The 23,453-nt window shown below is 45.7% G+C and overlaps 1 protein-coding gene and 1 pseudogene across 5 annotated transcripts in view; one reads left to right on the forward strand and one right to left on the reverse strand.

Annotated features, from left to right (window-relative positions):
• The window catches only part of Ilrun (inflammation and lipid regulator with UBA-like and NBR1-like domains), a 76,002-nt gene that overhangs the window by 14,391 nt on the left and 38,158 nt on the right, over positions 1-23,453 (reverse strand). The window contains exons 4-5 of one of the 5 annotated variants that reach the window (XM_059282448.1): positions 7,596-7,924; positions 6,035-6,422 (exon numbers count right to left, since the gene is read on the reverse strand). The exons of 1 other annotated variant lie outside the window; for it this stretch is intronic. In XM_059282448.1, the coding sequence (XP_059138431.1) occupies positions 6,360-6,422; positions 7,596-7,924 (392 nt within the window). In that variant the 3' untranslated portion in view covers positions 6,035-6,359. Of the gene's footprint in view, positions 1-6,034; positions 6,423-7,453; positions 7,925-23,453 lie in introns of those variants that run through there. 3 more of the 5 variants (XM_059282452.1, XM_059282450.1, XM_059282449.1) reach the window with 3 other exon arrangements.
• On the forward strand, positions 21,758-22,460 carry LOC131893714 (MICOS complex subunit Mic27-like; annotated as a pseudogene).

The raw sequence follows: 23,453 nt of genomic DNA on the forward strand, positions 1-23,453 counted from the left end.
GAAGAACACACCCAAGGCCCTGGGTTCAAGTACTGAACCACAAAGAAAGCAGGAAGAACTCTAACAATGATGCTCTGGACACATTTGAGAGCAGAGTTTAGTCCTAGACCTTCTCCATACGATGGAGGATTTTGTCCCCAGAGACATTGGTGCTGTTCTTACGTATCAACAGCTGCAAGTTAGCTCATCATTAGAAGGTGGTAACCCTGTTAAAGATTAGACATCATCCATGGGGCACAATGCCCAGAGGTGCAGCCCCACCCCCATACTCCAACGTGAGGCTGCCTGCCCCTCTGTTTGGGTTTTACAGAGATCTCCACAACTCCTGACCACAGCCCTGCTCTACCACAGCCCTTCACTCCAGTATGTCCACTCCACCCTTCTAAACTGCTCTATCATCCTCTACTCCGCTGACATCCCTCCAGCTACCAACAGACTCTTGAGGGTCCACTTCTACCTCCTCTGTGCTACTCTAGCTGCCATGGTATACCTGCCTCTACTGTGTCCTGTATTCCACATGTGACAGGGTAAACACATCTCTCCAGGCTCTAAGCCTTTGGGTGGTTCTTTCCCTCAGAACAAAAGCTTCACAGGGGTCTCAGGATCTGATATCTGCTCTCTGACTTCACATCTGCTCACCCCCCTTGATCTCATTCCTCGAACCCACCAGGCACATTCCTTCCTTGGGATTTGGATTGGCTGTATCTGTGCCTAAAATTCTAGGAGCTTCTGCAGAACGGAACATGCCGAGAGTAGGAGGTCGGCTGCCCTCCTCACTCTAAAGCATTACGTCCAGGGAAAACTGAAACCACAGACTATATCTTCTGAAGGACCATCACAGAACGTAGGACAGGTTCTTCTGTGACTCCAAGAACTACAGGTGTTTCTGTCACAAGGATAGAAACTTTAGGGACTGGAGAGATGGCTCTGGGGTTAAGAGGACTAACTGCTCTTCCAGAGGACCTGGGTTCAATTCCCAGCACCCACATGGTAGCTCACAACTATCTGTAACTCTAGTTCTAGAGATGTGAGACACTCACACAGACACACATGCAGGCAAAACACCAATGCACTTACAAAATAAAAATAAATAAAAAAAGAACCAACAAAATCTGAACCCAAGAGATCAAGGAGGTTCCTCAGGAGGAGATGTTTAGCAGGGCAGGAGCAGTAGCTGCCTGGCCCATCTGAAATGCAGTTGGGAAGCTAGAATATGGCACTCATAGCTTTCTAGAACATCTTGGTTACTAAAATTAGACAGGAGTTACAGAGGTGCCCTCTAGCAGCTCATGAAATCATTAGTCCAGGTGGTGACAACAACCATTTTTGGTCAAACTGTTAAATTTGGTTTTAATTAAACTGAGACCTGGACCTCCCCCAGCCACTCCCTTATTACCATGTTAAATTTTCTTTCTTTTTGAGGTAGGGTCTCTCTACATAGCCTTGGCTGGCCTTGAACTTGCTATGTAGATCAGATTGGTCTTGCATATACAGAGATCTTCCTGCCTCTGCTTCCAGAGCGCAGGGATTAAAAGTGTGCATCACTACTCCAGGCTTACTACATTAAATCTGTGGCCACTTCAAAACAGGTAAGATGACCCAGAAGCCACTGCATCTTTATCCCATAGAGTAAAAGATTAGCTTTTTCCAGGGTGGAGAGTGCTGCTCAGCAGCAGAGGGCTGGCCTACTCTGCATGCAACCCTGGAAGAGCAAAGTCAGGCGTGGGGCCCATGCCTGCAGTCCCAGATTCAGGAAGGTAGACAGCCCAAGCCAGCCTGGGTTACAGAGAAACCTTACTTCAAAACCAAAAAACAACCCCCATAAAACAAACAAACAAACAAGGTTTATTTTACCCCAATCCTTCCAGCACCCTGATCTGAGAGAAATTAACTTCTTTATGCTTTAGCCAACAAGACAGCCCTGGGTAGAGGCAGGCCAGGAGGCTCATGAGGTAAGGGTGCTTACTGCCAGGCCTGACAACTTCAGTCTGATTCCTGGGGCCTAAATGGTTGAAGACAGACCAACGCTGGAAGGTTGACCTCTGACCTCCAGACAAGCACTATGGTGCACAAGCCCTCGTGTACACGTGTACACACACACACTTTATGTTCTCCCTCTAACCAGGGCCTGGCGGAAGTAATGACAGTGGCTCAGGCGGTGATCCAGTGTGAGGTAGGAGCACATGACAAACACCAGCCTGCTCCTTCCCAGGGCTAGAACAAGATATCCACAGTCCAAGTAACAAATCAAACCCTGGGCTCAGCCTGCCTGGCGCAAAGGCTCCTTCCTGCAGAATGGAAGCCAGAATCTGTTGTCCACAGCCCCACATTCAATCCACCTGTCCCGAGTCACTATTGTGTCTGAACTGTTCTGGAAGGCTTCAGAAAGCATTTGGAAATCAATCCTGGCCATAAGATGGCCTCTTTGACTTTAATAAGTCCACTCCCTTCCCTTTCTCCACACTCCTGGACACTTTCCACTAACCAACTGCCCAAACAGAGGTTCCTCGGCCCTAGAACTGAATCATGGGGCAGGAATGCACTGTCCAGAGTATATCCTGTCTTCTGTAACCCCAAGGAATGCAGGTTCTGTTGCTTTCACAGTGACAGTCACTGAAACAGCTCTCATCCTCATCAGGACATGGGACAAATCAGCCACACCTGAGCTGACAATGAGGCCAGTCAACTCCCGACAAAAGCAAGGACCCAGCTTTAAAAATCTTTGGAGCGGGTCGGTCTCCACTCCCCTGCTGTTTCCCTTGAAGCTTTCCCAGGGAGGGTCAGCCTTTGTGGGTTGTGAGATGCAGCTGGGGCACACTCTCCCACCCAAAGATTCCCCTTGAGAATCGGGCATCAAGAGCTTAAGATTGTTCGTTCACAGCCACTAGGGAAGGGCTCCAGGGTCTCCAGCTCCCAACCCTTTACAGATGTGCGATTCTGTTGACATAATCACCCAGCGCCCACGGAGCAGGGGCCTCCACAGATCTTTGCACTCTGTCCTCCTAATTTTAACAAGTTAAACTCTGCTCAGAGGCAGCAGGAAAGCATCCACAAAGACCATGCATGAGCTCCCAAGAGCATCCTGTTCTTCTCCAGCCTCCATGGCTGGTGGGAATCTCCCTGGGTAATTCCCCTTCCTTGTCCACTCAGTGTTCCCGACAGCAGCCCATCAGGCGCTGAAGATGGCACCTGCTAGACTGCAGACACTTCTCTACTCTGGGACCCCAGGACCTCATTCTCCCTTTCTGCTAATCCAGTATAAACACCACATGGTTTGTGTGTCAGGCTACTTTACATTAGAATGTCTTGTCACACGTCAACATTGCCGCTTTCCTGCCTTGACAGTCACTTCAATCCACGCGTGCACTCAACACAGTTCATTCAGCCAAAAGAGGAACTAGGGAAGCAAGCACACCAACCTAGAGGCGGAGACTTCTCAGTCATGAGTCACTGCACTGGAGTTCTAGCTCTGTGTGACACTGGGCAAGGCACCCAGCCCCTCAGCTTTTGTTTTTTCAACTACAGGCAAAGTAACTAACGGCATGTCTGGGCTCTTAGGAACAACTCAAATGTAGTCTCCTCACTCAGCCTTGGACACACTTCATAACTACAAGCACCAACCAATCCTGTGTTCTCAAGTCAAATATAAATGTTTTATTTATATACTTATGCTTTATTTACTTAATTGTGTGTGTGTGTGTGTGTGTGTGTGTACGTACACGTATGCATATCTGAGTATGATGTCTGTGTACATGTGTACAAGTGTCCTAGAAGAACAGAAGAGGGTATTGGATCCCCTAGAACTGGAGGTACAGGCAAGTGTGAGCTGCCCGATATGGAGCCCTCTACAAGAGCAGCAAGTGCTCTTAACCACTGAGCCATCTTCTCCAGTCCCCTTACCTATGCTTTTCACGCCTTTAATCCCAGCACTCGGAAAGGGGAGGCAGGCGGATCTTTGAGTTTCAGGCCAGCCTGGTCTACAGAGTAAGTTCCAGGATAATCAGGACTATACATAGAAACCCTGTCTCAAAAAACCAAACATAAAAAAAAAATTGAAAAGTAAAATAAATTACATGGTGTACATGTGGCGGTCAGAGAACAACATGGAAGTTGGTTCTATCCTTCTAGTATGTGGGTCCTGGGATGGAACTCACTTGTCAGGATTGGCAGCAAAAAACTTGAACCACCAAGTGTCTCACTGCCATACACATGGCCCTTTAAGTCTCATCACTAGATGTCCACTTGTGTCCATTTTAGTTTCTCATACATACACATATATATATTTGTGTGTGTATGTATATATTAATTTATTGTTATATGTATAGGTGTTTTGTCTGTACACCATGTGCATGCAGTGCCTACAGAGGCCACAAGAGGGAGTCAGATCTCCAGGGACTGAAGTTAAGGATGGTCATGAGCTGCTATGTGGGAGCTGAGACTTGAACCTGGTCCTCTAGAAGAGCAGTCACTGCTCTCAACCCCTAAGCCATCTCTTCATCCCTTAGTACCAATATTTTCAAAGCCATTTGTGATTGTTTCAACCACTCCTCTTCAAAGAGAAACACTAGGAACAACTGACCCTGCCTCCATTACCCACACCTCAGCACTTACAGCTCTCCACAGCACTGTCCATGCTGTGTATCCATCTCGGTTTCCAAACCTCACCTACCTTTGTGAATACCTACCCTTCACGCCAACTTCACTACCTCCTATTGCAAATACTCGCTTCCCCACTGTGAATCACACAGCTGACTGTTCTGCTGACCGCTCCAAACTTGACCCTGAATTGCTCCCCACTCTATGCACAGCAAACGGTGTAGGCACAGGTCCAACTGGACAGTGAACTGTCCTACCGAGGGCAGGTGTGTCATGACTCACTGACCACTGTGTCATCCAAAGGAGGTGGAGTCAAGAGATCTAGCTGGACACAGAAAAATTAGCCAGATGCTTCATATTGTTTTCTGAGTAAAATTTTGCTTGGATTAAAAACAACAGAGGCCCCAATTTCTCTAAAGATTCAAGCTTCACATTATTCATCCACTCTATCCAAGTCTTCCTAGATACAATCTCTACTGGGAAGCTGTTTTCTAATGAATACATTATTTAGTGTGTGCACGACATGGTGCACTTGTGAAAGTCAGAAGACAACTACAGTGAAACTCCTTCCGCCATGTGGGTCTCAGGTTTATTAGACCCTTCCCTCACTGAGTCATCTCACTAGTTGCTTTTATTTGTATTTGTCCCATCGTCCCCCCCCCCGTCCCCCCCCCCCCCAGACAGGGTTTCTCTGTGTAGTTTTGGTGCCTGTCCTGGATCTCACTTTGTAGACCAGGCTGGCCTCGAACTCACAGAGATCCGCTTGGCTCTGCCTCCCGAGTGCTGGGAATAAAGGCGTGCGCCGCCGCCGCCGCCGCCGCCGCCGCCGCCGCCACCACCACCACCCAGCTTATTTGTATTTTTGAAAAATGATTAAAAAATTTATGTGTAAGCCATGCAAGCTAATGCAAGCCTTTAATCCCAGCACTTGGGAGACAGAGGCAGACAGATCTCTGAGTTCAAGGTCAGCCTCGTCTACAGAGTGAGATCCAGGACAGCCAGGGCTGCAGAGAAACCCTGTCCCAAAAAACCAATAAATAAATAAGTAAACAAATGTATGTGTATGTGTGTGTACCATGTGCATGCCTGGTGCCTATGGAGGTCAGAAGAAGGTTCTGGACCCCCTGGAACTATAGTTACAGATGATTGTGAGTTGCCATGTGGGTGCTGGGTCCTCTGCAAGAGCAGCCAGTGCTCTTAATGACTGAGCCATCTCTTCAGCCCTGAAAACTTACTTTTAAATGGGAGAGGGGAGTAAAATTGTATAAGCTCATCAATGAAATACGTTCAATGTCTTCACCACTGTGCAGCCCTTAAAAAGCAACAGGGCCTAGCAGGATTTTAGGCTGGCAGGAGGCTCAGCCCTCTACCTGTCCTGTGAATGTGTCAATAACCACTAGAACTGGTTAAGACGCATCAATCCCTGAAGAAGACAGTCCACAGCTAGAAATGACTTTACTTCCTTAGCCAGAAATATCCTAAGAACAATCATGCTCAGTATAAGGCCCAGCTGGGAAAACAGCATCCTGTCCTGAAAACAATGGATGCCTGAGCTGCTTCTGCCAACTCTCATCTTCCCACTGACCTCGGCTGCATCATTTCACTACAACAAGGCACACTTGGCAGGGACGGCTGCTCTACCTGTCATAATGGGCAGAGACTCTGCAGGGGTCTAATTTAAGGGGAGAGAGGGCAGAGACAACATTCTGGGTTCAGGATGTGGCTCAGTTGGTAGGGTGCTTGCCTAGTGTGCAGGAGACCTTCTATCCCCAGCACAGCATGGAAGGAGGCTTGGTGGCTGTCTGTGAGCTCGGCATTTGCAGACACTGGAAAACATGAAGTTCAAGGTCATCCTCCTCAGCTATAGAGCAAGTTTGAGGCTCATCTAGGCTATGAGATCTCAAAAATAAAAATGAAAAAGAAAATTTGTTTGAATATTAAGATGTGGAGTCTTGGCTAGCTTCCTTGAACCAGGCCTGCAACCCCAATACTTGGGAGGCAGACAGGAGGATCCTGCCCCTCAAAAACAGAAAGTAGAATCTTTCCTTAATCAGGCAAGTCACTGGCCAATTTCCTTTTCTTATATATAAACAGCCCACATGCAGTCTCTGCAATGACTACCCTATCAATCAACAAATCTGCATGCTCTCAAGTGAACCAAGCTGCTCCTATGAGATTGATCACACAGTACCACTCTTATAACAGGCTACCCTGACTGCCAACACACAAGTGCATTTTAAACCCCAAGGTTGAATGTCGGCTCTCAGCACAGGTAGACTTGGGACCGTACTGGACACGGAGGCTCTAGCAGTCATGGGAGGAGTGTGCACACATGGCTGAGCCGTGACAACAACCCTAGCTGTGGGCTCAGATCAAACCAGCAGTCAGGAGCCACCCTCACTTCAACAGTGGGAGACACTGCTGACAACCAGACTCTGTGAAACTGCAATCACTTCCCTTATTTATCTCCCACATGTGCAAAGTCAAAACATCCCTCAGAGCCACTCTAGGCTGTGGGGGAGGAAGTCATGAGCCAAAGCAAACAGAAAAAACATCAGCAAGAGATATGTGACAGAAGAGTCAAAGCCAACAACATTGTAGGAGAAAATAATCGAGCCTGGCTTTTTACTCAGAGGGAAAAACCCACCTAAAGCAAGACAAGGCATCAGGAGCCCGTGGCAGACGGGTGCTGTGATGACGCTAAGCTCAGTACACACCTGCCCTGAAAGCATTTCTAATGATGTTTTGTCAGTTTTAAAAATAATAAAGGTAAAGAGCCTCAGTTTTCAACACCCAATCAGAGCAGACAGAAGTAAACTACACACGTGGATGAAGCAGCAGCCACAGGACACGCAGGGAAGGAGAAGGCTTTTGTGTCGATGCTATTGACAGCCGCCACGTCTGCTCTGGGCAGGGGTGGTCTAGCATTCTAGGTTTGCCAGGAAGGAGCATCACGGATCCCAAGGCCCACCACCTGCCCCTTCTCCGAGGGCACCTACCTTACTGTAAGTCACTACTGATAGGTTGTTTGCGTGACTGCTGGGGGACAGATTTACAGAGTTCTGTGACAGTCTATCCTGATCTTGCTCGGTTTGGTCAGGAGCAGGAGCCCATGTATTTTTGCTGATCGAGTCGAACCCGGAACCCCCAGGGTCTTTTAAGTTGTTTTCATCTGATTGTCGGCTCTTTTGGGGAGAGGCAAACGGGTTGAAGTTTCCTTCTACCTTGCGATGTGGCTGTGTGTTGAATTCCGTCTCAAAAGATGACAGCTGCTGCGTTACTCCTAAAAGTCCACCCACCTCCACACTGAGAATCACCCAGATGACATCTGAAACAAAAAGGCAGCTCATATCAATGCCAGGCATACCCTTGGCCCAGGGTGATCACCACCGAAAACCCAAATGCTATCGAACCACTGAGAACACCGTTCTCCACATCCAGCTCTTTGAAGGCTGTCGAGACATGTGCACAGCCTTCAATAACGTCAAGGGCAAGCTCTGGTGCAGTTCTGTGGTGGGACCCACGAAGCTGCAAGGAAGCCGCATGGAGATATCTGGAAACCATTACCAAGAGAGCAAGCAGAACCAGAAAGCTCCAGTTCACAGGATGCTCTTTGTGCTTTCACTTCACTTTGCATGTGCTTAACTCTGAAAATTCCAGGAAGGCAGAATTCTTAAAGCTAAAAATGCTTACTTTTTGTTATGACTAGACTCACAACCTATTTAACTTTACCGCACTTGGGAGGCAATTTAGAATGACCATATGCTGTCCAAAAAGAGAAGCTACAGCAAAAGGCATTATAAATAATTAAATAAGGACGCCATGTAAAGCAGCACTAACCAGATCTGGGATATCATGCTTTCTAAACAAGTACACTGAAGGTTCAGAAAGCCTGGTTTTCCAGGGTAACCCAATCCATCACCAGCTCTGTTCTTCTGTAACACAGGGATAACCATTAAGTTATTTCTTTAAAAAAGATTTATTTTGATTTTGTGTATATGAGTGTTTTGCCTTTATATCTTTGTGTACCACATGTGTGCAGTGCTCTCAGAGGCCAGAAGAGGGTGCTATATTCCCTGGAACTGGAGTTCTAAACAGTTGTGAACTGTGAGTGCTGAGAATCCAACCTGTTTCCTCTTCAAGCAGCCAGTGCTCTTAACCGCTAAGCCGTATCTCCAGCCCTTAAGTTCTGTTTTAGAAAAGATGTACAGGCAGGGCACAGTGGTGGATGCCTGTAATCACAGGCCAGCGTGAAAACCGGAACCTATACACATCAATACCAAAAGATACCTGGTCATAATTTCATTTCTGATTTCTTTATTGTCAAAGGAGCTGTCCCCTTTGATGTTGAAACAAATATGAAGAGCGACACTGGCTGCTACACAGCTGCTGAAAGGTGAAGGAAGGCAAACCCATGCTACAGTTCAGTTATGCAGAATGTGGCAGAATGTGGCAAGGGAGTCTATTAGAATAGAGACCTGAAAGGACAGACAGGGAGGCACTGAGGCCCATGCCCAGTTTTCCAATGGGGTCCCGTAAGAAGAGTCTCTTACAGTGCCACACTGCCATAATCCCTTAGTTTAGTGGTTTGGGAGCTGTACTGAGAACTGGCCAGCTAAGAGCTGGGCATAGGAAGCAGAGCTGCAGTGACACCTGCTGTTCAGGTCTGGAATGGCAATTTTTTTCTGAGAAAAGGAAGCAGCATCCACCAACCATACACACTTGCAAAACTCCAATTCACAGTATCCCAGGCAAACATTCCCGACACATAAAGAAACTGTATGTCTCATGCTTTTAACTCTAGCACTCGGGAGGCAGATGCAGGTGGGTCTCTGGAGGTTTGAGGCCAGCCTGGTGTACACAGTGAACTCCATGACAGTTAGGGCTATGTAGAGAGACCCTGTCTCAAAATAAAACAAACAATAACAAACTACACATCCTCATGCCAACTACTACCACAAAATGTGTTTCTGAGATGGGGGTCTCACTATGTATATCCGATTGGGCTCAAATTCATGGCAATTCTCCTACCCAGGAGACTGAGTCATGTTCAGTTAAGACATCTTGAATATGGTATGCCACTTTATTATAATGTCAGAAGACTAGAGTTCTAGACTGAGTTAATTTTGTAAAACAGTGAGATATGGGCCTTAAGCAAGAGCAAGTTGGCAGTAGCCCCTGAGGAAGTCACTCTACATCTTCCTATATTAGCTTTCTAGCTGAAGTGAATGTGTCCTGTCTGTGTGTCTAAATGGGTATATAAGCCTGTGGGAAAATATGTGGAGGCCAGAGAGGGATGCCAGGTATCTTCCTTTTATCACGCCCATTTCTTCAGTCAGGGTGGCATTTAAAATGTTTAAGTTGTCTGCAGTGAATAATGGATATTTCGAGCAACGACCTTGGAGGTCTCCAAACTGCTCAAGCAACTTCAAAGCAGGTAGCTGAGAGGGTCCAATCTCACAGACGATTCCAGCCAGGACCTCAGTTAAGCCCTGCACTCTCCCATCACACAGAGACTAGACAACAAATGATACAGCTAGCTCTCCCAGGACTTGAACATTATCCAGATTTTCTCAGGGTCCACTAAAGATGCCATTACCCTGAGACAGCAGGAAGTAATTTTAAGAACACGACACTCACATTCCCAAGAGGTGAGGTGGGTGGTTTTTGGTCGTTCGGTGGGTTATGGATGTTTGTCATTGTTTAGGGGAGTTAGTTACAAGTTGTTATTGGTAATGGTCAGGGAGAAAACTAAACAAAGGAGGTTAGATTATGGGATTTCTTTTACTTTCCTCTATCCTTCCTTCTCTCTTATCTAGTGAAAAAAAAAAACGGGGGGTACAGGAATGACAGGGTAAAAGGGTAGATTATTGATTCTACTTTTAAACTGAAACCACGAGTCTCAAATATTTTACATTGGTATGGATTTCTGTATATTGATACAAATTTACGGTTATTTCATTATAACATACTGTATACATGTTTCTACTCATTTAAGGTACTGTACCTATGCAGATTACGTAAAATGTAAAGTGCTAGTCCTACAAACTGCTTAGGAAAACTAGGAACTGCGAGTTACTAGTTACTAGTTAGTCATCCATAACCATCAAGTCACGTTATGCATGTTTTCAAGGTTAAACAGGTATATTTTAGACAGACAGGTGGTCTTCAAACACTACACAGACCTATAGAATATGACATTTAAGATGTTTTGAGAACATAAGGCTTTTCATGACAGTGAGTTATGTCTGCTCCTGGCAGTGCCAATCTACTTCAGAGAAGATGACTGGCATCAAAGAACCTCCACACGGAGTTTGCTTTAAATGTGGCAAAGCTAGCCACCGGGCAAGAAACTACCCTTGCCTCAACTGCTGACAGTATGCTACCCAAATTGGAGACAAAGGAAGTCAACTCGCCAAAACAGGGTAGGACAGTCCTTCAAAATTCCTGCTACATACAAAAGTCTGTCAGCTATTCTAGGCCTATAAGGCAAAGACAGAGGCCCTAATATTGCAGAGGAACCTTGGGTGATTGTCCAGGCAGCTAGCTGTCTCTTTGAAAACTTTCCACAGTTTTCAAAGTTGTTTGCTCTGCACTTCCTGTTAACTCAGGTAATACCTTATCCTTCTCAGGTCTCTGACGAGGTTGAAGACTAGACAGTTATAGTTTTACAGTTTTCCTTGTTACCAAATTCAGAAAAGAAACTTACAAAAGAGATGTAAAGTTTATAAGGCTGAGAAACATAAAAGCTTAAGTTGTTTATCTAAGAAAATGTTTTAAGGTCTAAAAAGGTATTTTTAGGTTAGTAATACAAGTTATGATAGAAGTGGTTTAGATATAAAACTTTGGACTCACCAAGATAGGATAGATAATAGAGTAATGTCCCTGAATCTGCCAAATACAAATGGACTGGACATTATGAATGTAATTTTTACCTGATTAATTGTTCTTACTGTTTATAGTTTTACTATGTTAGAGTTAAAACCCTTTCCTTTTTATTTAGACAAAAAGGAGGAAATGTTGTGGTGTATTTGATCACACTGTGTGAAGATGTCTCTGTTTTACCTCACCTGCCTAAGGCACCTTCTGATTGGTTTAGTAAAGAGCTGAATGGCCAACAGCTAGGCAAGAGAGGATAGGTGGGACTTCCAGAGAGAGAAGGAACTGGGGGGGAGGTCTGAGAGGTGGGGGATTTGCCAGACACAGAGGAAGTTGCAGAGGAAGTCGGACATACGGTACTGAGGAGAGGTAATGAGCCACATGGCAAAACAGATTAATATAAATGGTTAACTTAAGTTTTAAGAGCAAGTTGGGAACAAGGCCAAGCTTTCATAATTAATAAGAAGTCTCCATGTCATTACTCAGGAGCTGGTGATCCAAAGAAAGTCCAGCTACAAGGGTCTCTCACTGAACCTGGAGCTCACCGATTGGCTAGAATGATCAGTCAGCACACTCCAGGATCCTTCTGTCTCCACCCACCACTGCTGGGACCATAGCCACAAGCCACCACAACGGCTTCTTTTACCTGGTCACAACTTTACCTGCTGAGCTATCTCCCCAGCCTCCCGTGCTCCATCTTACAGTAGAGTTGTTCCTGCTTCCTCTCAGATGCAGGCCACATGCCTCCCTCTCACAGCTCAGGAGACAAAATGCTTGTGAGAATGAAGGTCATCAGCAGCAGGAGACTAATGACACTTCTTCTGCCTTGAGAACTAAAGCTTCTTTGATATAATCACTGTTCACACCTGTGTCACCTCTTTGCCTTGGCTACTGGTCTGATTCTGCAAATAGCTGTGAAAGGAAAGCCCTCTGAGATGCAAATAATGGAAACAGTTCTGATGCCCACCGTGGGTGGTATGGACAGTACGCCTTTGTGGAACAATCTCATTGTCTGCGTACAGCATCTGGGCCTCATGATTCAGAATGAGTTCATTTCTGCACAAAGTACATGGGAATTATTTTAAAATAACAGAAAGATTCCAATAAGCTGACCATTCCCAAGTCTTGTCTGAATGTCCTGATCATTGACCTAAGAATTAACTGGCTGGAAATGTAGTTCAGTAGGTAGTGTTTGCCTAGCATGCATGAGGCCCTGAGTTAATTCCCAGTACCATTAAAAAATAATTAAAATAGGATAAAAGTTGAATCTTTGGTTTTTTAAGGAACTATAAACCAGAGATTGTATTGATAATATCAAAACCAAACTATTTACTGGAAGATCATCAAATAAACTACTATAGGAAAAAGACATCACTTTGAGGACCTGGGGTCTAGAGGTGAGAGTGAGTGACAGCCAAGGGCAGACCTGGAGCCTAAGACTGAATGGGACCTCTAGTATGAAGCATACAGCTCTTCCAACTCGGAGCAGGATGCTGTGAACCCAGCACTAAGGGAACTAAAGCTAGAGTTAAATCAGTTCCACTTCAGGCCTTTGTATCTTTACCCACCAATATGGGGAGCTTTGATACCAATAACTAGAATAAAATCAAGATGAACTGGAAAATAGTCACGAAGGTAAATTCAATTGCTAAGTAGCCAGGACTCAGTAACCTATGGGGAAAAATGGCTTGCAAATATCTGGTTTGAAGGCAATTTTCTTGGAGGATCTGAGTCAGAACTTCCAGATGGAAGATGTTGTAGGTACATTTCTCCAGGGAACAAACTGCCTCAGTGGCAAATGTTACTAGTAAAGTATAAACTTTCTTCTGTAGAAATACTTAACAAATTAGTAAAGAAATAATGTAACTGACCAGGAACCAAGGCAGGGGCATCAATCACATGTTCAACACTAGCCTGGGCTATATAGCAGACTGTAAAAAAGAGTAAAGGAAATGCTCTGCTTGGAGCTCACTGTGCTAATGATTTCACCAACACAAAAAGACATGTAGATCACAGAAACAATGTTTAAAACAAGTGCCTAAACTCTGTTCAGTAAAAGGGAACTGTTAAACAAGCCCAAGGCAACATATCCAAGCTACAAGTTTCTTTCTCCAGGAGATGATGTGGGATCACTCTGAAAGCTGCTGTGCTGGAAAAATGAGGGTTAAGCAAAGTCAGGGAGTGGCAGATGAGAGCACCGTGTCTCACTGTTGAGGGACACTTCACATAAGAAAGAGCTTCCAAAGCAAGCCTGTGGCATTGCACTGTAGTCAGAAACACCACATGAAGTCTACTAGCTTGACACACACAAATGAAGAAGCACAGAGACAAGCACAGACTGGTTGGACATTGGTCCAGTGGCTTGCTAAAAGGACCACTAGGAACAACACTCCTGCAGCATGAACATAGCCAATGTCCAGAGTTTGGTTTTTCAATAAAAGAGAACAAAAGCTCCCAGGAGAAATGGCCAGCTCCAGGGGTAGGGCATGGGAAATACAAGACAAACCAGAGTATCAGAAAGGAAGCCATTAAAGAACAGAAGACAGAGGCATGTAATAGGCAGGGCACAAGAGTCAACTTGCAAGTACCCCCTATGGCTAAAGCTAGAGTAATTATAAGCAACAAGTACTGCAGCACTAGGTAACTCCAGAGATCAATATACATGAGACCACAATGCTACACACCAATGACTCACTACATGAGCAAGAAACAAACCTGCTTGCAAAGAATTCCGGGAGATTTTAATCCTGTATCTTCTATCCCACTTAAGGATGAACAGCGGTCCTCAACCTTCCTAAGCTGCAACCCTTTAATACAGTTCTTCATGTTGTGGTGACCTCAACCATAAAATTATTTCTTTGCTACTTCACAACTGTAATTTTGTTACTGTTATGAATCATAATGTAAATATCTGATTTGCAGGATACCCGATATGTGACCCTTGTATGACTTGAGAACCCAGATTTGAAAGCTGAACAGAAAAAAGGAAAAACAGTAACTCTACAGCAGATAAACCTGACACACATACTGCTGAGCCATGGGGCCAGGGTTCACAGAAGGAATGGTGTTGGCTGAGTACCATGCGCTCAATGACACAGCAGCTCATATCTGAAGTATTTGTCCTGAAGCATGTAATACCAGTATAATCACAAGATCATCAGGCAGTTCTGACAAGGTAGGTTTTAAGATAACACACAGAACTCTTCAAGACCATCCAGGGTCATGAAAGTGAGACAAAGAAAGTCATAGATAAAAAGAGATTGGAGGTCACAAAAACTAATTAAGCAGCCTCAGGTGGAGTCTGGAATAAAGACATCATCAACTGATGAAACCAAATAAAGCTTGGCATTTAGGGTCCAGCTGCCTTCCAATATTGATGTCTTTGACAAGTAAACACATAATATAGGAAGCTAAAAATGGAGGGCAGAACAGTGACAGAATAGCAAGCAGACGGAGCACAAGTCCTCCCAGACCTGTGCACAAGTGAGTCCTATCTGTCTAGGACTTCCTCCCTTCCCCAGAAGAGCAGCAGCTGGACCTAGGCATCCAACTGAACTGGACCACCACCATCTTGGATGTGGATACCGGGCTGAGGCGAGCACATATGAAATAGGAGCACACACACACACCAAACAGTACCCTGCTGCCCTGATGACAGGAGCACACACACACACCAAACAGTACCCTGCTGCCCCGATGACAGGAGCACACACACACACCAAACAGTATCCTGCTGCCCCGATGACAGGAGCACACACACACACCAAACAGTACCCTGCTGCCCCATGACAGGAGCACACACACACACACACACAAACAGTACCCTGCTGCCCCGATGACAGGAGCACACACACACACACACACACACACACACACACACACACACACACACTACCCTGCTGCCCCGACACGTTCCATCAGCTCTGGCTACAAAGAAAAAGGTCAGGAGACCTGGCAAAGGATTTTTTTTTTAAAAGCAAATTTTAATTTAAAGCTGTGTGGTAACCTAAGCCTGTAATTTTAGCATTTGGGAGGTTGGAGGAGGTGGACTGCCATGAGTTTGAAGCTACCCTTGGCTAAGTAGTAAGAATCACGGTAGCCAAGATGGAGTCAAATTGAAGAAGGAAGGCCTGGAGAGTTGAAGGCTCTTCCAAGAGGACCCAAGTTTGGATGCCGGGACCTATGTCAGGCAGCTGTAAGGCCAGCTGTAAGGGATCTGATGCCTCTTCTGGCTTCCATGAGTGTGCACTAACACAAACATGTAAATTCTCTTAATTTAAACATCTAGCCAGGTATGGTGGTGTTCACTCACAATACTAGCATTCAGGTCACTAGCTGAGGCAAGTGACTGCCACAAGTTCAAGGTCAGCCCGAGCTACAACACAAGGTACCAAAACAAACAGAAATGCTTAGCAAGAGCCTGTCTCAAAAGAACAGAACAGTAGACACCTTGAGAACATCATCCAGGCACCAAGGGACAGTTCAGTCAGCAAGGCACCTACACTGCAGACCTGAGTTTCATCTACAGAACCTGTGTGAAAGCTGGGAAGGGGAAGACAGCAAACCCTGTGTTGTTTTTATCTAGGTTGTTTTGTTTATCAATAAAGACTCAGGAGTCAGATGTTGGGGTAAAAGCCTGCTAGAGCAGAGAAGCCGAGAAGCAATCAGCTGACCTTCCTTTTCGGCCAGAAACCCAGCAAGAGAAGCATCTCTCCTGTCCCAAACCAAACATGCCTGCCAAACGCTAAGTCCCTCCCTACTCCTTCCTGTGTGTCTCTCTATCCATCTTCCCAGGTCCTCCTTACTCTCTTTGGCTAATTCTTGTCAACAAGTTGCTGGCTCCGCCTCCTGATCCAAGGTAAACTGTATAACACAGTCTTGGAGTTTCACAGTGCCATCAGACATCCCACAACACCCCCAGGAGTTCACTGGCTAGCCAACTATCCCAGTCGCTGAGTGCCAGGCCAGTGGGAGAACTTGTCTAAAAAAGTAATGTGGAAGGGATGGAGAAACAGATTAGCAGTCAAGACTGCATATGGTTCTTCCAGAGGACCTGAGTTCACAGCACCCAAGTCAGGTGGCTCACAAAGCCTGAAACTCCAGTTCCAAGTGACCTTATGCTCTCTTCTGGCCTCCACGGACAACCAACACACAAGGTATACACTCATACATCCCACTCCCACCCCTACACTCTTAAAAATCTACAGTGGAGAGTAACTAAGGAAGGCACCCAACATGGGACTTCTGACCTCCACACACACACACACCACAACATAAGCAAAACAACTCCTAAGCTATAAACTTCAAAGTACAACTATGTTTAATGATAACATAAGAAATCAAGCTGTAGTGTGTATTAAGAGCCAGATGTTTGGGGGCTGGAGAGATCAATCAGTGGTCAAGAGCTCTTCCAGAGGACGGGGTTCAAGACCCAGCACCCACATGGCAGCTAACAACTGTCTCTAATTCCAAGATCTGATACCGTCACACAGATATACATGCAGGCAAAACACCAATGTTCATAAAATAAATAATTTTGAAAAAGAGCCAAATGTTTGCAACTAGTATAAAACACACAGATCAAAAATGACATTTTAATAATCTTTCCAGTCAGCATTATGAGAGGCACTGACATTTTTTTCTTTTTCTGTTTTTCGAGACAGGGTTTCTCTGTGTAGTTTTTGGTGCCTGTCCTGGATCTCGCTCTGTAGACCAGGCTAGCCTGGAACTCACAGAGATCTGCCTGCCTCTGCCTCCTGAGTGCTGGGATTAAAGGCATGAGCCACCACTGTCAGGCAAAACATTTTGTTTTTGTTTTTTTAATGTGCACAGGTGTTTTGCCTGCATGTATGTCTGAGTGAGGGCCTCAGATGCCCTGGGACTGGAGTTACAGACAGCTGTGAGCTGCCATGTGGGTGCTGGGAAGTGAACCAGGGTCCTCTGGAAGAGCAGACAGAGCTCTCAACCACTGAGTAACCTCTCCAGCCACAAGGGCTTAAATTTTTAATTGTCATTTTATACACAAATGAGAAGAAAAGATAGTTTCAAACTTCCAACTGAATCTCTCAAGAGTGAAGGGGCACACCTAGAGAATCTTGGTATCTTATAGAATTTTTTAGCAAAAAGCAATTTAAAATAAAATGCTCAAGGGGCTGGAGAGATGGCTCAGTGGTTAAGACCCTTCCAGAGGTCCTGAGTTCAATTCTCAGTAACCACATGGTGGCTCACGACCATCTGTAATGGGATCTGAGTCCTTCTAGTATGCATGAAGACACAGCACTCATATACATAAAATGCATAAATAAATATTTGAGAGACAGAGACAGAGAGAAAACAATGGCCGCTTTTGCAGAAGGCAGGGGTTCAATTCCCAGCACCTATATGGAGACTCAGAACCATCTGTGACTTCAGTTTAGGAGATCCAACACCCTCTTCTGGCCTCCGTCGGCACTGCATGCAGGTAGTTCACGCTAGGTGTGGGCTGTATCTAAAAGTCCAGTGCTCAGAGGTGGAGACAGGTGGGTCCCTGGAGCCTGCTGGCTGTCTTGGTGAGCTCCAGATTCAATGAGAGATCCTCTATCTCAAAACATAAAATGGGCTGAGCCAGGTGCTGTATGGCTTCACCTAATCCCAGAATTCCAAAAGCAGAGGCAGACAGATCTCTGTGAGTTCAAGGCCAGCCTGGTCTACAGAGTGAGTTCCAGGACAGCCAGGACTGCTATATACAAAAACCTTGTCTTGGGGGTAAAAAAGGAAAAAACAAAACAAAAACCCCAAAACAAACTAAATAAAAAAACAAAACAAGCAAACCAACAAAACCTCATAAGAAAAAACGCAACAGAAGAAAACACTTGAAATAGACCTCTGGCCTCTGTACACGCAGGTATGCATACACATGTACTCACACATACACATACACAAATCAGAAAAAAATTAAACACTCATATCACCCCTCTAGTCCACATTATTTCTTTTCCTTTCCTTTCCTTTCTCCTTTCCTCTCCTTCCTTTCTCCTCTCTCCTTTCCTTTCCTTTCCTTTCCTTTTTCCTTTCCTTTCCCTTCCCTTCCCTTCCTTTCCTTTCCTTTCCTTTCCTTTCCTTTCCTTTCCTTTCCTTTCCCTTCCTTCCTTCCTTCCTTCCTTCCTTCCTTCCTTCCTTCCTTCCTTCCTTCCCTCTCTCTCCCCTCTCTCCCTCTCCCTCTCTTTTCAAGACAGGGTTTCTCTGTCCGAAACCAGCTCTGTAGACCAGGCTGGCTTTGAACTCAGAGATCCGGCTGCCTGCCTCCCGAGTGCTAGGATTAAAGGGGTGTGCCACCATGGGCACCAAAGGGCAGTCCACATATTTCTATGTGATGGGTTTAACTTCTACAGAGCTACCAACTGTTTTGAATAGTTACAAGCAAAATGATTAGACATGAGCCCCACTAGTCTCAGACCTGTTGATGGCTGAAGATATGATCCGTTGCATGGTGGTAGTCTGGAGCTGTCCTTGGTGAAGGCTTTGGCTCCCCAGTGACTGCACAGAACACAGTGCTGGCTATGCCTGCCCTTCCCCCTCTTCACAGAGAACCTGCTTTGTCTCAGGCTTAAAGGAAAACTGTTCTCAATCCAGATCACAACCATAGCTGGACTAACACACCAACCAACACCATAAAGAAAGGAGTAACTCTGCCTCTCGACAAGTCTCTCCGAAGAGAACCACATCCCCTCCTGAAGCACCAAATCCGCTGACAAACTCAGAGGGAAAGAAAGACAGCAGTGATGCAGACCCTTTGCATGGTCCTGTCTTCTCAGTTTCTCTTGCTGGCTTTATCCAATTCCATCATGGGGCCTAACTGGACCAAACATGTCCTCCAGCTCAGCAGTGAGCAGAGATTTGGGGGCCTAATCAGTACTGGTGTGCTGCAGGTCTGGGCTCCTCCTAGACATCTGGCTGGGCCTCCTCTAAAAAGGCACTCAGCTCCACTGCTCACCCACTGCCATCTGCAGTGCAGAACTAAGGATGCCCCTCCTGGTCAGATATACTGGAGCACACAGCTCAGAACTGTCACCGGCTCTCCTCTCCTCTAGGGAACACAAAGAACACGGTCTCCAATTTATCACAGTCTTGACACACCAAAATCCTACTCAAAACAAACCACACTTGTCACAGCTCACAAACTAATTATCCCATTTCAGTCTGAACTGAAACTACCTGTTAATAACGTCTGACAGCAGGGCAGTGGTGGCACGCACCTTTGACCCTAGTACTAAAGAGGCAAAGGCAGGTGGATCTCTGAGTTCAAGGTCAGCCTGGTCTCAGATCGAGTTCCAGGACAGCCAGGGCTACACAGAGAAACTGTCTTGAAAACACACACACACACACACACACACACACACACACACACACACACACCGTATTTGTTTGGGTGAGCCCTTTCTGCCCATTCTACCTACATGGTTACTATTTCATAATACCCACTCACTGTCTTCCTGCCTGCTCCTGCACTGGTGGCCACATCACTGTGCCAGTTTGTTAAACTGATGAAGTAGTGAGGCCCTGACACCACCCTGGGGCCACAGCTTTATCCTGTTCATTTTGGTGCTGTATGTTTTATACGTGCAGATGTGGACTGATGTATATATTGCTGTGCAACATTCACATCCTGTCACCAAATGAAACATCTTCCTTTCCAAGCCAGTTCATCCCTCCCCAGCCCTGGCCAATGAGTACCTTTACCACTCCAGCTCTGCCTTTCCTAGAATGTCACACAGTGGGAACAGCATACACAAGTCAAAGCCTTTCTAGTTGAGCTTCTTTGATTTGATAATGCACACTGGAGACTCTCCTGTGTCTCTTCATAATTACAGAGCTCATCGCAACAGGATGTCTACTCTGTTTAGGTACTTGGCCCATTTTTTTAAAAAGAACTGTTCATTTTATTATTAAGAGATCAGGAGGCATCAATGCCAATGCTTTATCAAACCCATCCTTTGAAAATTGCTTTCTGGGCCGGGCAGTGGTGGCACACGCCTTTAATCCCAGCACTCGGGAGGCAGAGACAGGTAGATCTTTGTGAGTTCAAGGCCAGCCTGGTCTATAGAGTGAGATCCAGGAAAGGCGCAAAGCTACACAGAGAAACTCTCTCGAAAAAACCAAAGAAAAAGAAAAAAAGGGGGGGGGGGAAGAAAATTGCTTTCTGCCCATCTGGTGCATCTTCACTCTTTGCCAGGGTGTCTTGTAGAGCCTGTGAAGGTCATCTCAGCACCTTCTCATAATCTTCTCCAGTGCATTTTCGGAGATCCGTCTATTTCTATTCAGGCCTGTCTGGACTATGTGATGGAATCAGGAGGATAAAGCCAGAGAAATGAAGAAGCCAGTGAAGTGAAAACGAGAAGGACGGACCACTTCAACAGAACTCCATCACTGCCGTCTTTCCCTCTGAGTCTGTCAGTGCATGTGGTGTCTGAGATGATGCTGTTCCCTTTGGAGAGAGAATTCTGAGGGGGATTACTTCTCTCTCTCTCTCTCTCTCTCTCTCTCTCTCTCTCTCTGTGTGTGTGTGTGTGTGTGTGTGTGTTTCTTCTGACAGTACTACACTGTCCTAATGACTCAAGCTTTATCTTAGGGTTGTAGGTGTCACTCCTATGACATTTCCCTTCTCCTCTGGGGACTTGTGTTTGAAGCTGTCCATGTTTCCTAGGTCTGTGTTTGGTGTCTGACATTAACTGGGCAAGTTCCCAGCCTGTACTGATTCTGTTCGTTCTTTTTGTTTTTGTTTTGTTTTTCGAGATAGAATCTCTGTGTAGCAGCCCTGGCTGTCCTGGATCTCACTCTGTAGACCAGGCTGCCCTCGAACTCACAGAGATCCACCTGCCTCTGCCTCACGAATAACAAGGTTAAAGGTGAGCACCACCACCACCCAGCTTCTGATTTTTTTTTTTTTTTCCGGTTTTTCGAGACAGGGTTTCTCTGTGTAGCTTTGCGCCTTTCCTGGAACTCACTTGGTAGCCCAGGCTGGCCTCGAACTCACAGAGATCCGCCTGGCTCTGCCTCCCGAGTGCTGGGATTAAAGGCGTGCGCCACCACCGCCCGGCTAGCTTCTGATTCTTTTCCCAGTATCTGTTTCTTTTCCACCTTGTCGGACTGGTACATAGTCCCTTTTTTGTTTTTAAAGATATATTATGTAGAGGGGTTGTGGTGATACAAGTCAACTTGAACTGTTCTGTCCCTCTGAGCCCTTCATCTGAAAAGGTGAGCCTAAAGGGTCACAGATACGGCGGTCTTTAGCGCGTTGACAACCATGCCCGCACATCTGCTATATGCATCTATAAACGTACACTTGGTCAAAGAGGAGGAACCCAAAAAGCAGCTAGTGAGGCCAGAACAGAGCCCTATGTATACTGCACCACCTCTCCATTCTAAATATGCTGAAGGACAGCCTGTTATTTACAAATAGGCTTTGCATCCATCTGTACTACAAATGTTTGTTATATTGGCTGGTCCAAGGGTATTTATGTCTTTATGAAGAATGGGATAATGGATACAGTACAATTTGGAAAGGATGTATATGTCTATCTGAAGAATCCTTAAGGTTTTCTTCCCCAAATGGGAATGACTACAGCTTTAGGACTGGTGGGTTTGGTTTCAGCAAAAAATAAAAATAAAAAAAAAAAAGGTTCTAGGTTTAAGAAAACTGTTTATCCACTAGGACTGGCCCGCTAGAGCAACTGTTTGCTACCCAGCTCAGTGAGTAATAATTGCAAACAGAACTGGGAAAAAAGGCATCTACCACAAGGCGGCAGATTTATCAAGCCCTTAACTCAATGTAAGTCATTTAAGACAAAAGCAATGAAAGAGAATCGCTCCCTGCACCAAAGATAGGAAGATCTGACGGGATCTTTGCAAAAAAAGTCTGTCCTGAACATTCAGTGTCTTTACCAAAACAACTTGCCTCTGCGACAAAAATGAAATCACCCCTCAGGCACTACACAGTTTACCCCTGATGCAAGCTCTCAGATCACAGGCAGTCTCATCCAGAAGATAAAGAGACGTCAGCACTAGAAGCTGCAACAGACTGAAGGCTGTTCTTCAGCATATTTAGAATCCTAGAGGGAGCACAGAGAACTGCAAGATGTACCAAGTTGTAAACATGGTGAAAAATCACTTAACAAATGGTGACTGACAGAGCAGGACTTGGAATTTTTTCCATGACATTTTCAAATAAACACGTTGGCCAATGTAGGGGGTGGAGATTATGTACTTGTGTGTATTGAACATGCCTGTGTGACTTCAGAGGTTGAGAGGGTACAAGAAACCCTGGAACTAACAGGCTGTTGTGAGTGCTGGGAACTGAACCCGGGTCTTCAGGAGGTGTGGCAAGTGGTCTTTACTGCTAAGGGACTTCTTCAGCCCTCCTCTTTCCTCTTTACTTTATGGTTCCAGAATTTTGATGAACCCAACATCCAGCTCAGATGATTTTCCCAGCTGTGTCCCTTATACATACTTTCTTACTCTTTCGAGTCTCCCCATCTCTGCTCACATTACTCAGCTAGTACACACAGCATGCGTGAATACTCTGAGAAATTCTTGGTCTGAGCTAGGCATGGTGGAACACACCTACAATCCCAGCATCTGGAAATCCGAGGCAGGAGGATTGCCACAAGGTCAACTTGAGATATACAATGAGACTCAGTCTCACACAAAATAAAATATACCAAAATCATTTCCTTGCCCAGTGGTGCCAGCGTTTCTGCTGGGTCACGGTCCCTTCAGAATGCAGGTCTCTGGGCAGTACGGTGAAGAAGGCTGTGGTGAAGGAGCACGGTGAGAGGGAAGCATCTGCAGTCCTACAGGCAGGTCCATCTCTGGGAGTGCTGCCCCTGGCTGTGGGCTCCACCAGCACTCCTCAGTTTCTCCTGTACAACTGGCTATCTCCCTGTGTCTATAAAGAAAGCTAGAGCTGAGCCAGGCGGTGGTGGTGCACGCCTTTAATCCCA

This window comes from Peromyscus eremicus, chromosome 16_21 (assembly GCF_949786415.1).
Source record: "Peromyscus eremicus chromosome 16_21, PerEre_H2_v1, whole genome shotgun sequence".
In the NCBI taxonomy this organism is placed as follows: domain Eukaryota; kingdom Metazoa; phylum Chordata; class Mammalia; order Rodentia; family Cricetidae; genus Peromyscus; species Peromyscus eremicus.